This window comes from Plasmodium coatneyi, chromosome 12, assembly GCF_001680005.1.
Source record: "Plasmodium coatneyi strain Hackeri chromosome 12, complete sequence".
Lineage (NCBI taxonomy): Eukaryota > Apicomplexa > Aconoidasida > Haemosporida > Plasmodiidae > Plasmodium > Plasmodium coatneyi.
Window position 1 is genome coordinate 1,592,779 of NC_033567.1, and position 17,895 is coordinate 1,610,673.

The 17,895-nt window shown below is 38.3% G+C and overlaps 1 protein-coding gene across 1 annotated transcript; it reads left to right on the forward strand.

Annotated features, from left to right (window-relative positions):
- Nucleotides 1–1,772: 1,772 nt before the first annotated feature.
- PCOAH_00040240 (C50 peptidase) lies at nt 1,773–17,258 on the forward strand (the record flags this gene model as incomplete). Its single annotated transcript, XM_020060812.1, has 1 exon — nt 1,773–17,258. One exon carries the CDS (start codon nt 1,773–1,775, stop codon nt 17,256–17,258), a length of 15,486 nt encoding a protein of 5,161 aa, XP_019916730.1.
- Between the last annotated feature and the right edge of the window lie 637 nt (nt 17,259–17,895).

Below are 17,895 nucleotides of genomic sequence, written 5' to 3' on the forward strand. Positions count from 1 at the left end.
TGGAGGGAAAAATTTAAGTGAACATTCACCTTTTGCACACCTATAAATTAAAAACAGGCGCGAGAAATAATCCAAGCTTCCCCCGTGGGCGTTTTGTGTTTCCTGCGGAACTTTGCTAACGTGGCAATTTTGTTTTGCTTCATTATTTATCTGTCTTATTTTTTATTTTAATTTTTTTCCCACTTAAATGAATTTTTCACTTTAAAATTTTTTGTCCTTTTCCCCAACATATATTCCTTTGTGACGAAATGACACTCCTATAGCCCTTTTATCGTTTAAAAAAAGAAAGAGATCGTTATATTGTCATGTACAAATAAATTCTCGCAAAAAGGATTACGAGATTAGCGCTGTTAAAATATTTGCCAATGGTTCAAATGGCTAACTTGTGCATATTACAAAAACGAATTTCAAAAATAGATTTTCGTCGCAAGTGTGTTGCGCAGAAGGGGTGGTTCCCAAACGAAGATCCTTCAGATGAAACAGTTCGCACTCTCCGGGGGTCACAATTGAGAAATGCATTGCTTCACTCACAAAATGTGCTAAATATTGTTTAAAAAAAAAAAAAAAAATTAATTTGTATTTCCATCATTTGACTGCGTATTTTAACATTAAAAATTTTATTTTCGTCCGTTTTTTCCTCGCATTTCTTCCCTTTTATGTGCCCCTTTGTTACTTTTCCTTTGTTAAGTTTTCCAGCAAGCTGAGTACCCTTTGGACCTATTTATAGCTTCGCGCACCATCGGGGAGGAAATAATTAAATTCGCATTCCTACTTTGCGTCGTCCGAATGGTTCGAAGTGTATGATAAAGGCAAATTGGGAAAAGTTCAGAGGGAAATAAAAATGGGCACACTGACATAGCAATTGTTTTAAAGTTTCCCGTACTTTGCATAAATAGGCACAAGCATGTGCATATGCATACATGTGTACGTGGAATGCAGATAGCTACAATTTTTAGGGCATCACACATATGCGGGCACTTCACATGTTAGTTCATTCCATTTTTTTTTTTTTTTCTTTTTTTCAAGATGTAATGTGCGAAAGGGTGAAAATAGTTTTTATGGGAAAATCGCGAAAAGTAAGATCACTAATTAATTTGACACTGTAGATGCGAGGACATTTTTTTTTTTTCTCTTTTTTTTTTTTTTTTGCTACAATGTGAGCAGATTCCTCTCCTGCTGTAGTACCCTTTGCGCTTTTTTAAGTATGATGTATTAGTAGCTTATTTTATTTCAACCTTATTCTGTTTGTCCTTCCTTTTCCATTTCGACCATTTTGTCCTTTATGTTTTGTTAATGTTCGAAATAAGACAAACGGAAGGGGGGGAAAAAATAAGCAAAAGGTATAGGAGAGAGTAACAAACGAATTAGTAAATGGGTGACTGGAGCAGAGCAGTGGAACGCATTGAGAGAGGTCTCCATATGTGGTTATCTTCATCGAGCTATAATATTCTGCAGTACCCAAAAAGGACCATGTGACTCTTTTTTTTTTCTTTTTTTTTTTTGGGAGCCATTTTTTGGAGCACTTTTTTGAAGTTCTTTTTTAATTTTTAAGGATGCGCTGCGGAAAAAATGGTCGCCAGAGAAGTAGTACTTGAAATAGACAAATGTAAAGGGGACACGAAGCAGCGAAGCTGAGCAAGCTGCTAACACGGTTAATACGGTTAATACTGCTAATACTGCTTGCCTGTTAAACGGGCGGACGAAAGAACCAAGCGGCTAAGCAACCAAGTGATCTGCCGCATAACAGGGAACTAGCACAGGCACGGACAAAAATGATAAGGAAGGAGTCCAATATATACGAGAAGCTGGACCGGATAGTGTGCGATGTGTTGCGAAACATAGATGCAGAGGCTAAAGGGGTAGGTGAAGAGGCACACGATAAGGGGAGTACAAATTATGCGGATGAAAAAAACACAAACGAACGGGTGTATAAAAAATTCTTCGAACTCTTTAACAAGGAGAGTTACTTAGAAAAGCTAACACATGACGAATTAGTAGCAGCATATAGAGACAAAAATGCACACAAGTACCTATTTTACATGTTCGAATGTTTACTTAATAAAATCACCCAAACGAGGAATGTAAGACACCTAGATTTTTTATTTCTCATACTTAGATACATTACGTATCTGTGGTTTCTTCTCTCCAACGATGATAAAGTAGTTTTAATATTCTACTACTATTTCAAGTTCGTGGATTTGTTGTTTAATTTAAAATTTGTGAGATGCTCCTTTTTTGTGAATATTTACAATTTGCTAATATATTTTTATATGAAGGATAAAAGGAAAAAAAAAAAAATTGTCTTTCCAGTGAAAAAATTAACCGAAAAGGAAGCAGGCTTCCACATAAAAAATGTCATAACCGAATTGAACAAAATAATTGCAAATGAAAATGCTCATTTTGTTGAGTCTGTTGGGAAGGAAAATAAATCTGTGAATGTCCAAGGTCATACCCTGTCATGTGGAAATGCGGAAGAAGATGCATGTACACATGCGGGTACGCAAAATGTGTATGATTACCTATGGGTTGGCTATAATCCAGGACAAAACCAGCCTCAGGAAAAGAAGCATAAAAATAAGCATACGGAAAAAATCAAGTCAGATGGTACTGAGGAGGAGAAGTCATTTTTCCTCATAACAAAATGTCAAAATTGGAATAATGAAAGTTGTAACTTCCCCATTTTTAGCATTTTCTCAGTTAGTGCGTCGTACAATCTCTTTCTAAACATTACGAAGCATTTGTTCAAAATTAGTGTCTACGATTTTGGCATCTTTTTTCCCCTCCTAAGTACGCTTAACGTGGAATTTCTACTTTCTCATTTTCACCTTTTTGAAATTTTGCACTATGTCCAACTGGAGGAGGTGAACACGGACATACGTGACTCCAAAAAGGAAACAAAAATTGTGTCAATTAGTTCGAGCCAATCTACACCTTACAAAGCGAATGAACAAGTCACCACGGAACAGAAGAAACATCTTGCAAACAACGAAGGGATCTTTTCAAATAATAATAAGAGTTACAAAAAAATTTTGTGGAATATCCTTTTTGAAGAGCTAAAAAAGGTATACATTGTAGACACGAAAAATGTGAATTATACATTAAAAATGTTAAAGTACTCTTTTAGCTTTTTTCTGTTTGAAGAAAAATTTGCACTAAAAGGTAAGGATTGCGGAACTCCCGTGACAAATAAAAAAGAACACACGTTCGCGCACATTTCGCAAATATATTTAAAAGAGTTACTAAAATTTAGTCTCTCCTTTGTGAATAGTTTAATGAGCTCAAGAACGCTAAATGAGGAAGTCATCTTTAAGGCCATTTCGTACGTGTTTTATTTGCTCTCCAAATTGATATGCAACACGAGTAATAATTTAAGAAAATGCATTCTGCTCAATAACGATAATAATCTTACCCTCGTTGCGTTAATTACGTATATTTATAAATATTTCAAAAGGGTTTACCTGGAGAAGGATGTAACAGGTGATGTGCAAAAGGGTGGTAACCGTACCTCTGTTGGAAGTGGTGAAGGTCAAAATAAATTGAAATACACATTTGTGACGCTCGAAAAAGTGTACCAAAAAATTCAAGAATGCTTGTACATAGTTCTAACCGTTGACGAATTTGTTGAAGGGAATGTCAAAAAAAAGTTAGCGCAATGTAGTGATGGAGCGATGTCCCATTCTGATGGGCGCCACGACGAAAGACAAAATGCAGATTGCTGCGACTTGTACTTTTGTATCATTATCAAGATCAACAAAATGAACATGTTTTATTCTAATTTGGAAATTATAAAAATGCTGTCACAGAAGGATAGGAACGTGTTCAGAAAATATATATACACCATTAACAAGAACAATGAAAATTTTGGCTCTTTTTTTTCGTGTCTACTAAATATTGACTATAAGGAAAATCAGCATGATACGCTTTTAAAGAAGTACATCTCCAATTTGAAGGAAAAAAAAAATTATAAAAATAAAAAGTTAATCAAGCTAATGAAGCCTTACCATTCTCCACTGAAGTACATAATTTTGAAAAATGAAATTGACCAAGATGGGGCAAAAAAAAGTTCCGCAAGGAAAAGCACCCTGGCAGTCAATTTTTCACACACGGATTACAATATTCATACTTTTGGGGATGATAAGCGGAAGGTTACTGACCTGCGAGCCAAAAGGAAGAGCATGTACGAGTTTGGGAGAGGTGAAAAGGGAAGTGATCATTCCAGGCCTCTCCAAAATGACGACGGGATGGATGGCGATTCAGCAGATGACATAACAACCGATGAAACCTCATCCGACGATGACCCCACCGATAAAGACTCAGCCGATTGTGACGAGACAGAACCTATGGACAGCCCCCTAAGCTGCCCACGCAGCTGCCCTAAGGACTACTTTTCCGACGGGCTGAAGCGCGTGGATGCCTCCCATTCCCACCCAAAGGTGAAAAAAAAAGACATGCCGATATTTGAGAATTCCACCCTTCGAATCAGGAAGAAGCAACTGGACGGAACCAACATCGATTTTAAAAACGTGTGCCACAGTATCACTCTTACCATTAAAAGGTGCATACTAATCTCAGAGAGTATTATTACCTATTTTAAAACTCACCAAGGGTTTGAAGCTAACTTTAACATTTACGTGTGCAAAAATATATTTATTAATTTTTTAAGAGTTTGCCTTTTGTGTGGCAGTCTCTTTTCGTACCTCTGCGTTAAGCTTAACTATGAGGAGATGCTGAAGCAAATGTACGACTCAAATTTGATCATAATGTCGTATAACATATTTGACAAATATATCAGTTTCGTGTTGGACCAAGACGTCAAACGGTTGCGGAAGTACAAGAATGTGTTGCAGGTGTCTACCAGGCGGTTGAATAGGGGGGCCACCTCTTCGGTGAATGCATCAACCTCGGTGAATGAACAGAAGGAAGCCTTTTCCACTGTTACAGCCTACACGCAGCTGCACCGGGATGACATATACGACGTGCTGGGCGATCGGGGGAACCAACGTGGGAACACCTTCTTCCTGTCGGACCAAGACGAATTCATCGAGACGCTTTACCTCAACACGTTCATGATTGTGATAAACATCATTTCGGTGTGGGAAATGTACCTAGAAATTCCTGTAGAAGTTCTGAACAAAATGAAGTACACGTTTTTCGAGCTATTCTACAACACAACAATTAAGGTCATAAAGTTTATAAAAAAGGATAAGGGGTTTTTCTTCCTACTTAACATTTTAAAGTTCATTTATCTGAAATTTGTCAGTCTTCCTTTTAATCCAATAAACATACACACTACTATAAAGCTGCATGACTTTTACGAATTTCTCATTAATGATGGTGACGAAGATGTGAAGAAAGAGGAGGAGCAAAAATTTAATAGTGAAAATATGTACCTAAATTCGATTAGCCCCCTGAAATTTTTGAATAACCCAGAGAATGATGCACAGAGGGAAAACCGTACCAGTGTACCAAAATTAAACCTTTGCTGTGATGACCGTGTATTGTCAAAAGAGCATGATTACAATGTGCTTAGTGTAAATAAAAAGAAGAGAGTAAGCATGGGCGGTTTAGTTCCCATCTTTTTAAATAACAGCAGCAGGAAGAGGAGAAGGACGAACATTGACCCGTACACCTCATATGACAGCTTTGAAAATAACGATAACGGTTCATACAGCACGGTGAGGAATGGCGTTCCTACGGGGAATGCACAAATGGGTGATAAAACAAGCGCCAGGGTAAAGTACGATTTGCGGGAAGGACAATACGAAAGTGAAAATGTCCACGTCAATGATAATATCAATGACAATGTCAATGTGACACCGAAACGTAATTATGACCATGCACAACCAGAGGAACAGGAAGAAAGCGACCCTTTTAGAAACACCTACCTGAGCAACTACTACATCCCACACATCGATCTGCTATTCATCATTCTCGATTTGGAAGTCTTTTACTACTTTGAAAAAAAGGAGTATAAGAAAATAATCATTTCCGTGGAAAACACCTTCAAAAGCATTATCGGTAAATGTGACTATAACACGAAGGAGTATTTACGGTCGTCCATTTCGTACATTTACAACTGCTACCAACAAGTGCATCTCCAGGACAACAAAATTAACATCCAAAGTTGCATCGTCATTAGACACATATTTAACCTTTACATAAAATCTAAGGTGTTCTATTTATGCAAAAAAATTAAAAAAAAATTAGCACACTACAAGGATAGCTACACCAATGATGGGGTGCTAAAAACGGGTTATAACAAAATTTATAACGGCCTCTTCAGCAGCGAAAAGTGGAAGAACTTTTTTTACATCCACTATGATAGTGACAATCTAGGACGAAACAAAAGGGTCAAAATTATAAACAGTCTGCTGATCGTACATATAAACACTTTGCTTTTCTTGATATTTTATGAATACCTATCCAAGTATGTGACTAAAAAGTTCTTATTTTTCTTCCGATTTTTCGTATTTTTTTTTAACAAATTGTGTGTTGCCATTCTAAGTTTGGTGAATTCGTCAAACCATCTGGAAATTTTTAACCTTTTCGATTGGCGAAATGTTGGCCAAGCAAATCATTCAGAGGAAGAACTGGCTGTGAAAATAAGGAATGCCATTCGCCTCGTTCAAAACTGCTCCACACCCCCACAGGATGAGGAAATATCTCCCTACAAAATTTACACCAACGGGAGAAGCAAGCCAATTGTCATGATCGACATTGATGAGCTGCTAGTCACCTACATCCAGCTAAATTTTACCTTCTGCAGATCGTGCTGCTTTTTCATTTTCTTCAAAAATGTCTGCTCGCAAAAGTATGAAATAATTTTGAGGGAGAATTTCACTAGTAACTATTTTGAGCGGTTTAAAAAGAATCGGGATTTGTTCGACCCCATCGATGCTGTAAAGGAGAACGCTGGGAAAAATGACAATGAGTGGGGGGAAAGCCACACCGCAGAAGAATTAAGCCCCTATGGGGAACCAACACTAAATGACTCCTTTGACGAAGAATCGGATGAAAATTGCAGAAGCGATTCGAGCAGCTCAGGTCTTTCCCAGTCCAGCTTCACCCTCATAGAGTACACAGACTATTCCAAAAATGTAGATTATATTTTCCTAGAATTTGTTTTAGAAAAAATAGAAGAAATGGACGTGGATTATTATTACAGGAATGTACTGAACAATTGTTACTACGTGATCAAAATAGAAACACTCTATAATTACATATACAAGAATGAGCAGCTGCTATGCAGATTTGCTTTCCTAAATAATGTGTATTATCTGTACAAGGTGTATTATCACATGTTTGTCTGGTCTTCGAATAAAAGCCATCCCATGGGTAAGAATAACATCGCTGTGGAAGGAATTAAGGGAGAGGAAAATTTATCCAACCTGTACAATGACATCTTCTACATCTTCGACGTGAACCGCATTTTGGGGGAAACCTTCTCCAGCAGGTATGTGCAGCTGGTCGATCAGGCCAATACCTCCGATTTTACCCCTACTGGAACACCTGATAAAATTGGCAGAATTCCCCCCTACGGCTGCGTAAATGATTATCGCCCAACTCAGCGCAGAAGCATCGAAGAATCGCCCTACTTCCTTTGCAACATTTACAACTTCAAATTGAAGTTGTTCCACCCGCTAAATTTTGAAAAAAGAGACTTGCCCAAAGGAAGGGAAAGAAACCCATTCGATAACTTTCTAATGGTTAACAAAAATTATTTACTGGACTTGAAGCACAAGCATGAAAAAGTGAACAAGTACATAAATAACTACATGGTGTATCTGTACCATGTAGTTCTTCGCTTTTATTACAATGAAAATGGCATAGACAGGGAGAAATTATCCTTTCACCATATTGTGTACTTATTTCAAAGTGCCTTTGACACGTTTAACAGGAAAATATGCGGCAATCGTCATGACACGGTGTGCTCTCCCTTTGTCCAGGGGGTTGGCAAAGATAAGGGCACCCCTCCAAATGTCTCACCTGTCAATATCATTGCAAAATGTGATTTAAAAAAAAACATTCTTCTCATTTTCGACATTTTAAATAACATATATGATGTATACCATGGTAACATTTTTGAAAATTCCAATTGGGCGGACTCCACCGTAACACAAATCGACACAAAGCTTATCGGCTATCTCAGCGAAATGTACAAAATAGCCTATCTGTACAAAATGTATCATTGCTGCTTGTTAATTTTGGTACTCTGCCTCATGTTTACGTCGAGGTTTTGGCTAGTTTATGTGTTTAACGAGAAGCACGAATATGGACAGCATGGCGAATATTGCCAACCTGCCACTAGGGGGAAACGAAAGATTGGGAGAAAGCCAAACGAGAGGAGCGTAGACAAAGACACACTCCTTCGAAATGGTACAAACCTCGGACGTGGTGCGGGCAGGAGGGGAAAATCCAAAGACAGGGCTTATGACACAAATGAAGAAATGACAGAAAGCAACAAACGAAGGAGAGCATATATACTAACCGGAATTTATGACAAAATAGCGTCTAAAAGGAATGAAGATAACGTGAAGGAGACATACAATGATTTGCACAACTATATGCAGATGCTAATCGTTTGTACTTCGATATTTTATCTCTCATTTTTATGTATAGAAAAGATACAGACAAATTTGCAAAATATTTATTTTCTTAATTGCGGTAATAGTTTGTATAATTGCTACGTCCATTTTTATGGGTATGTGGAGAAGTTTTGCAAGGAGCACTGCGAGGATAAACTCTACGCATCTTCCTTTTTCTTCGACACTTTCCACTTAGACCTCATAAACTTAAAACTCCAGGCTTACGCAAAAGCAGGAAGGTATAAAAGCGAAATGAGAAAAATGAAGAAAGCGTTAGGCGAATCCACCAGGAGGGTGGGCGCAGAGCCCCACGGTGCGGTCACTACTATGTCACGTGACGAGCATAGCGGAGAAAGCAGAGGAAGCACCAGGGATAACACGCAGGTAGATCTATTCTCCAAATTTCCATATCTGCTTTACTATAACGAACGTGCGGCAACAGAATGCATGTCCGACCTAAGGATAACGGAGAAGAAATACCAAAGCGATGGTAAACACTTTTTCAAAAATAATATTTGCCTATATTTTAATATGGTAAGATATTTGTACAAAAAGGGAAGCAAGTACACCGGTTTGCTGCCATTTGTCAATTCGTATATCATCTCAATAGTAACGCTGATGAAATTTACCATGGGGAAGTATTTTTCCAATTTTAATGTGTCCTCCGATTTCTTTTCTCTAAAATTTGAATATCCAATAAAGCAATTCGACATGGACATGTTCACAAAGGTAAAAAAAACGGAAGACGAAAAGGAAAATATCAAGTTAACTAACAAGGCTATTTTGATGAACCTGGAAAATCTCTACTGTAATATGTTCCTAAATAAGGACATGTGTTACCAAATAAAATTCGTTTATACATACTACAAAAAAATTTCCAGCATTATGTACAAAATGAATAATTTTTTACTCAGTTATTATTATTTGAAAAAAAACATTCTGTTCATATGCGATTTGGTTTACTTGCCCGAAATTGTTCACGACTATTTGCTCCTGATGAATATAATTTTAAAAAGTGGAAGAGAAAGAATCGAGTTGCTAACCCAAGAGGAGATTTTCTTTGAGAACTTAAACAACCAATTGAGTATTTTTTATAAAAAAAATTTGGACCAAGAGACAGACACGAATTATGCAAAGGATAAAACAGTCAAAGATGTAAACGATTTTAAAATTTATGAAGACAGCGATTTTTGTAATATTGATTATGTAAAAACGCCGCTTAATACTTACTTAACGAAGAGGCATATTTATGAGTACAGAAATATGTTGACTCAGTTTTTGGACTACTTAACCTTTTTGATGAAAAATCCTGACCATTTTCGTATACTGTCGACGAAGCGTAGAAGGGAGGTACTCCACATGTTGTGTCTAATCCTTTTTACGAAGAAGAGAATGAGTTACTTTTGCAGCAGCAAGGCCCGTCCGAAAAAATCAAAGGGGGTGCCTACAAAGGGAAAAGGAAACTGCTGCGACGATGGAAGTGCACAACTATCAGGGGAAGATTCCACAAACAAGAAAAACGAAAATAGGAGCGATCACGATGTGGTGACACCCGAGAATGTTACGAAAGGAAATCATGGCAATCAAAAAATGAAAAATTTTGAAAAAAACTTTTTAACATGCTTCAACAACTGTAACGAAAAAAAAGAAGAAACGTTTTTTAACTTCTTCCTCGAAAAATTATTTATCATAAGTAACTTCGATACAGACATATTCGACATCGAGCTGGATGATGAAGGGCAAGTTGAGTCTCTCATAAAATCTCAAGTGTTACGTGATGTAAGCAGTCTTAATTTTGTCTCACCAGGAAGTGCCCCCTCGGACGATTATTTCCTATCCCTGGGGAGTGAAATTTCGAGTGAGCAAGAAAAGGCAGCCAAAAATAGCAAAGGGGAGACAAATCAGACTAACTGCATAGAGGAAACAATTCATCATGAGTGTCATCGCAGCGCTGCTTCCCACCACTCTTTCAAGATTAACGATATTTCAGTTCTGAATTACCTATATTTGAATTACAACTTTGAGCAAAACTTAACCTACACGGAAAATTACATTACTAATAGGTTTTTTACACTTAACTGCAAAAAAATGAATGTCTATTTTGTGAAAATATTGCTATACTATATCAACTTGATTTTTTTAAAAATAAAAAATATTTTCTGTGATGACTGCATTTACACCATAAAAAAGCAGCAGTTCCTTAACTCCTCAGCGAATGATTGCTCTAGGAACATTTTCTTCTCCTTGTTCTTAAAACTTTTTCGTCTTTTCAATTTTTCCAAGCAAACATTGACTGAATTATGCGTCAATTATTTCCCCGGAAATGAAAATTATGCCGCATACCTAGAAGAACTATCTCAGGGAAAGAAAAATGGAGACCCCTCAACTGTGCAGGTGTACGCAAATCATGGAAGGCAAATCACCGAAAACACATACACACATAATGTGGAGGACAAACAAAACAGCTGTGATGATAATGCATCAAATGGACTAGACAAAATGTTGTTGATTAATTTTTTGGAAATTTTTTTATACCCACATAAAAATTGCAGCTTTTTGGAGGTGCTAACTGTGTGCTATGAGTTCTTGGCAAACATGAAAAATGATAAATGGAAAATAATGAGGAAGAGAAACAAACACAAGATGTACGCACTTTTAAAAGAGGCGGTTACCAAATGGGGGGACCGAAGCAATCCATCTGTTTTTCTTTTCCAAACCGTCTTGGTGCTCCTATCTCTGCTGCTCTATTACACGTGCAAGAGATCGCTCGTGCATGAAATGAGGAAAGTCGCCCAGTTTTTCCTAGACTTTGTGTTTTTTTTTATAGAGAACATAAAGAATAATTTGATCATACTGCAGATAATTGAGGCCTACGGGGGGGGGCACACAGATGAACACACAAATGGAAAAGCAGATGAAAAAACAGATGGAAAAACAGGTGAACGTACAGATGGGCATCCATCTGCCAGGCAGACCCAAGTCAACCTGCTAAAATTTTACTTCCGAAAACTGCTGTCCCTGCTATACCTCTACACAGACGAGCTGATATTGTACACCATAAAAAATAATATAGACCAGGAAATCAGCCAAAAAAATTACTACAGGAAGCATGCCCACGAAAATTTAAATATAGAAACGATTTCTAATTATGAATACATAGGTGAACCGAACTTGAGCGAATTTTGCTTCTACTGGGATTACGCAATAGTGTCTATGAGCCACGATAAGAGTGACCTGTACATTTCTCGCTGCTTTAAAAACTTTCTCTTTGTTCTAATTCAAATAATAAAGGAGGAGGCAAATAATGCGGGGCGATTGAGTGGGGAAAATGAGGCTGCCACTAAGGGGAGGACAAATTCTCGAGACATTAGTAAGAAAAGGACAGATTCCCCTATTGAGGGAGATAAGGAATGTTTCAATTTTTACCGAAAAATAAATAACCTTCTTAGCGTTCTAAATGATGAAGATTTATGCAAGCGGTTACTCATTCAGGGGGGCTGTCTCCCCCTAAGTGACGACACAATAATGGGACACCTAAATGAAAATGTAAACCATTGCACAGATTATGCACACGAAATGTACGCTGCGAACAAGGGCAACTTTGACCACCATTCGGATGCATACAATGGAGCAGCGTCTAGTACTCCCGTCCTATGTAGTACCATGGAATGCAAAAGTAAAGACCACGGGGGTGACGCGATTATCCGTGAAAGTGCCACACTAAACCCTGATGAGCATAGCAAAATAGCAATCCACGCAGGGGTTCATCTTGAAAATGATAAAATGGGACCTGAGCAGTTATGCAACCCGCACACAGTAAATATTTTTTTCACATCCATGGGGAAAGGGGGAATGGAGAAAAATAACCAGCTTGGCGAATCGAATAAGACGAACAGAGCTAGGAGTAGCGATTCCTCTGCATCAGACTTGCCGAATGGGAAAGACCAGCTATCAAAGGATATTCAACTTGTGCGGTTCCTTTCCTGCTTGTACAAAAATGCCGATAGCTGCATTGAAAGCAAAACGGGTGAATATTTCCACGTAGAAAAAATACACCTAAATATTGAGAGGTTCCCAGTTAAGGAGAAATGGAATTACATAAAAAAATTAGAAAAAATACTAAAGCAATATCAACATATGATAAAAATAATGTGCGAAATTTTACACGAATCAAAGAATGTGGATCGGAATAAAAGTAATTTAAAAATGTTCATAGATCTGTGGTGGAACAACAGATACACGTTAGAGCAGCATTTAAAGATACTCAATTTAGACATCTCCAACAGTCTTGGGTTTTCCATCCACAAATTGATGTCCATTCCGTTAATTTCTTTAAATATAAGAACCAAAATAGTGCTAAACGGGAGTTCCAACTGGAAGGAGGACGATCAGAAGGAAGTTTCTTCCATCCGTAGTGAAAAGGACAACACACAGGTGAACAGCGCATATAACACCCTGTCAATTGTAAATAACCAGAAATATTATTTGAGTACCAATTTTGATCTGTTCGTGGTGCTATACTACTATTCGAACATGCGAAACATCATAACGTGGATTAACAAATGGGGGAGGTACTTTGTTCCTCCTAGATACTGGGACAGTGCTCATTTTATCAACGTCCTCCTAAACTTAACTGTTTTTTCCATCGTGTTGAAGAATTGCAATGTACAAATTACGCAGTGTAAAAGAAAATACTTAAGGTGGGGAGATATTTTGGGTAGTCACTCCAGTCAAATGAGCAAAGATGAGAGAGCCTTCATCGGTAGCGTCATCCCTGGAGACACAACGGATGGAGTGAACTCCTTCTCATCATGTAACCTAAACAAGCAAACCAATCAGAATAGGGGAGCTGCCAAAAGTTTGATCCCCATTGACAAAAACGTCGTGACGTCCTATTTGCCCTTCATTAATAAGGACATCGAAACGATTCTACTTTTGGAGGAGAGGAAAGGAAAAAATAAAAGAAGAAATACCACATCAGATCAACCATATTTACTTGATATAAACCCCCCAAATGGAGGAAAAAAACGGATGATCGTTTCGAGTACCCCTCGATGGAGTGTAAACATTCAAGGGGGGGAAAGTCACAATGACGATTGCAATGCTACGTATAGGAGAACGCAGAGGGAGGAAGTAGAACATGTGGAGGCCATCTCAACTGTGGACAACAAGTACAGAATTGTTATACCCAAAGGGGAGAGTGATTCTGCCTACCCAGACAACACCAACAGCAAGAACAATACCAGTAGGAGCAACACGCACACTGATGAGAAAAGAGGCAGGAGAAGAACTATCAATATAATCAGTGAACAAACGAACAACAGTATAGACAGCTATTGTGTGAACAACTATTGTGTGGATGGCCGCTCTGTTTACAAAAACGAAAAGCAAAGCAGAGATCAGAAAAAGGTAAACTCAACAATATATGGATATGTGAGCCCCCTAAAGGGAAATAATTTTGAGTACATGAAGAATCAAAACCAAAGTGACATGCTGAAAAAGGAGGGGAAAAGGAAAAGAACTACAGTAGCAGGGACGTTAAATTTGGATCATCTGAAAAAACAAGATGATGATAAAGAAGAGAAAAATAAAGAAAATATTTATTTAAAATATTTGGATTTAAAAAAAAAATGCGATAGAGGGGTACTGAAATGCTCCTTCCTAAAGTTAAGGATGTACTTGTATAATATACTGATAGATATTTTCGAAAATAATAATATTCATCCCAAGAACATTTTTAACCTTTTTAACATTATCAATCATTCGTTCCTTATGGATGTGATCAAATGCACCATGGTGGATGATGAACTCGATGGTGAACGATTAACATATGTGAAAAATGTGGAACATAGGAGAATCAGGAAAAACCCCGTCGTTGTGTATATACATAATAATTTAAATAGACTCCCCTTTGAAAATTTGGAACCTTTAAAAGATTCCTACATCGTACGGGGAGTGCAGAAAACGGTCACTGGGTATTTGTACGAAAGGGTGTTGGCGAAGATTAAAGTGGAAGAAGCCAAGAGGAAGAGGCTATCCCTTTCGAGTGCACTTCCGGGGGAGATGGACGCAGCGGCAGGGGATATAGAAGAAGGAGAAATGGGGGCAGACCGAGGAACGCACCAAAACAGTGAAAATCTCCAAAACGATGACGAATCGAACAGTAATGACGACCAAAGTGACGATTTTCGCGTGGATGAGTACATAAAGCAGGAATACTCAAAAAAGTGGAAAATTGATCATGTGAAAAATGTGCCACAAAGCATCATAGATCCTTGTACCACCTCCCAATTGTGTAATACAGAAGGGGAAAATAAGAACGTTTCCAAAAAGAAAAGAAGAAGCTCCCTTTCGTATATATTAACGCACCATATCGAGGTCTCCAAAAATTCTGAAAAGAATAACGATAATTACCACCATGAGCTTAACACGTGTCAGGTAAAAGCGTTCAATCGTTATGATGACCACGGCAAGACAACATCCCAGGTGGATCGCCACAACGTTTTGAAAGAACAACCGAGAGATACGCTAACTCCATATGGGAATGAATCTCTCAGCAGCGCAAGACACGTTGACGCTAATTATGGCTCACGGATAGTGCAGGCAAGGGGGAAGGGAAGATACAGCTTGATCGTTTCGAGGGAAGAGACAAAAGGTCATCTCGAAAAGGGAGACATTCCCAGTAAAACCAATCCAAGTGAAAGCGCTCCGGATAAAGGCACAAAACAGGTGCATGTTAAGGGGCGAGGTAAGAAGAACTCACGCAAGAGTATCTGCATTGAGCACTCCTTCCTAAACCCCTTCAGTAATAATAATAATAATAATAGTAGTAGTAGTAAAAAGGGCCAAATTGGCATGCCATTTAGCGAGGACCACTTTAATGGTAGAAATAGCTGCAGCCAAAAAGGGGAAAGAAAAACCCTACACAATAGATCAACAGAGCAGAAACACAAATTGGGATTATCACATTCTGCTAAAAGGAGAGGTAGCATTAAAAGGATGAATCCTCGCTCGTCATGCGCGTCTTCCCATCCACCATCCACCGAATCTGAATCCGAATCGGAATCTGTTTCATCAGTGGAACTAATCCAAAATGAGGACGAACTGAGAAAAATATTCATGAGTGCTAGAAAATCGATGAATATCCACAACATGATGGGTTCTTACAAAAACGAAGAATACAGCTTTTTCTGTTTCAAGAAGAAAAGAAAAAAAAGTGTAAGTGAATCAGAAGCTTACTTTGATGACGAAAAAAAATTTTCAATTTCATGCGTAGAAGACGTGAAAAAGGATAATAAAAGGAGAAGCTACTCGGCCGACCCGGAGCATCATTCAAAGGCGTCCAAAATGAAATACTTAAAGTACGTTCCTTACTACATTAGGAGTGCCAGGTTAGTAGATCCCAAAAAGAGTAACATTTTTTTTGTGATTAACCCTAATGGGGATTTAAAAAGAACGGAAGATGCCACATACCCTTTCATTTATTCTAAAAATAAAGAAAAGTACAAATATAAAAATTGGAATGGCTATTTTGGCAAAGTGCCATGCGAAAAAACTCTGCTGAAACATTTGTGCTGTGATGACTTGTATGTTTATTGTGGTCACCAGGGGGGGGAGCAGTATATCAAAAAAGACATAATTCAAAATGCCATTCTGCGGTATGACGACCCGTTGGGGGGAGGCCAAAAGGGAGAGGAGGAAAAACAGGGGAACTCCAAAAAAGCTCAAAATCGAGATGGCGGAATCGCAAAACGTAGTAAAAACAAAGCGGGAAATAAAGGAGATCCCCTTTTTACTCAAAAAAAGGACAAAAAGAGAAGAAATTCATGCAATTTTGAGGTAGAAAAACGTGTTGTGGACAAGGGGATGAAGAGAAAATCTGTTGGGGATATCATTCACATTCATAGCACTAGTGACAGCAGCGATGCTTTATGCGCACAGACAGAAATGGAAGATGATGGGAGTGACGTTGTTGGTGACGATTTTGGTGATGCCCATTTTTCGGCTAACCCAAATGATGGCATAAACTCGTGTGTTTTTTTAATTGGGTGCAGTTCAGGGTTACTGTCCTCACATGGTTTTGACTTAGACGTATGGGGCACCCCCTACGACTACATAGTAGGTGGGTGCGTTTTCGTTTTTGGGAATTTATGGAATGTGACAGACGGAGAAGTGGACGGATTTACACAAAACTTTTTCTGGAAATGGACACAGCCAAATTCTTCATCCCTATTTTGCTCCAACTATAATTATAACGGTGTCCAAATGGAAAACGTTTCAACATTTTGCTTTCGCTTCTTCGCAAAAATGTTAAGGGGGGTCTCACAAATGGATATGCGCGAGGAACACACAGAACGGGGAAGCAACTCCTGGAGGGATGACGATAGTAACCATAATGGTGGCAGTGACGACCTTCTAATCGAAGTGGGGGACAATTTCGTCACGATCGATTTTGACACGTACACATACTTCAAGAAGAATTATTTTTTTTATAAATATTTCCAAAAATGCTACAACGGCAACATCGTTTTGAATCAAAACCTTTTTAGTATAAATCAGAACCGGAAGTACTCCTGGCTTAGTATGACAGAGGCTTTAGCGGAAGCCAAGCAATTTTGTCGCTTACCAAATACGACCGGTTCGGCCGTTGTTATTTATGGCCTACCTTTGTAGAATATAACGGGGAAGAAATACGTACCTGTGTTCTACGCCTTTTTTTTTTTTTTTGTGACCTATAGAAGTTTTTTTATTTTCGTATATTCCAGTTTGGCTTAATGTTTTTGTAAAATTTGTAACGGAAATTTCTTTTTTATGTTTAGTGTGGGGAGATAACGCGGGGGGTTCTTTTCCTACGCGTGATACAGATACACATTTGGTACATGTGTTATCACTGCGGATGGGATAAAGGTGTCCCTTCGTTGGCAACTAAGCGGCAGGGAACCGATTTATGCAGTTCCTTTCGCTTCCCCATTTCTTTTTAATTCTGTTCATAATTAAGGATGAAAAGTGAGATAACTAGAAGGGTGTTTAACCTGGGCAATAGCTGTGCATGCACAGGTAGGTTAATTATACCTGTGGACCCTTCACAAAAGGTTTTACAACCAAACCGCTGTTGTGTAGCAATGTGGATGATAAACATTGTAGCTGAATATCGCCTCAAGCGTGCACATACAAATGTGGATATACAAATGCGCAGGGAATGCTTAAAGTGGATGCACATTTGTATAAATATGTGGGTAAGAATGGAATCACGCTTGACGTCAGGAATACTCTGCCGAGAAAACAGCTGCACATTTCATCCGTAATACTG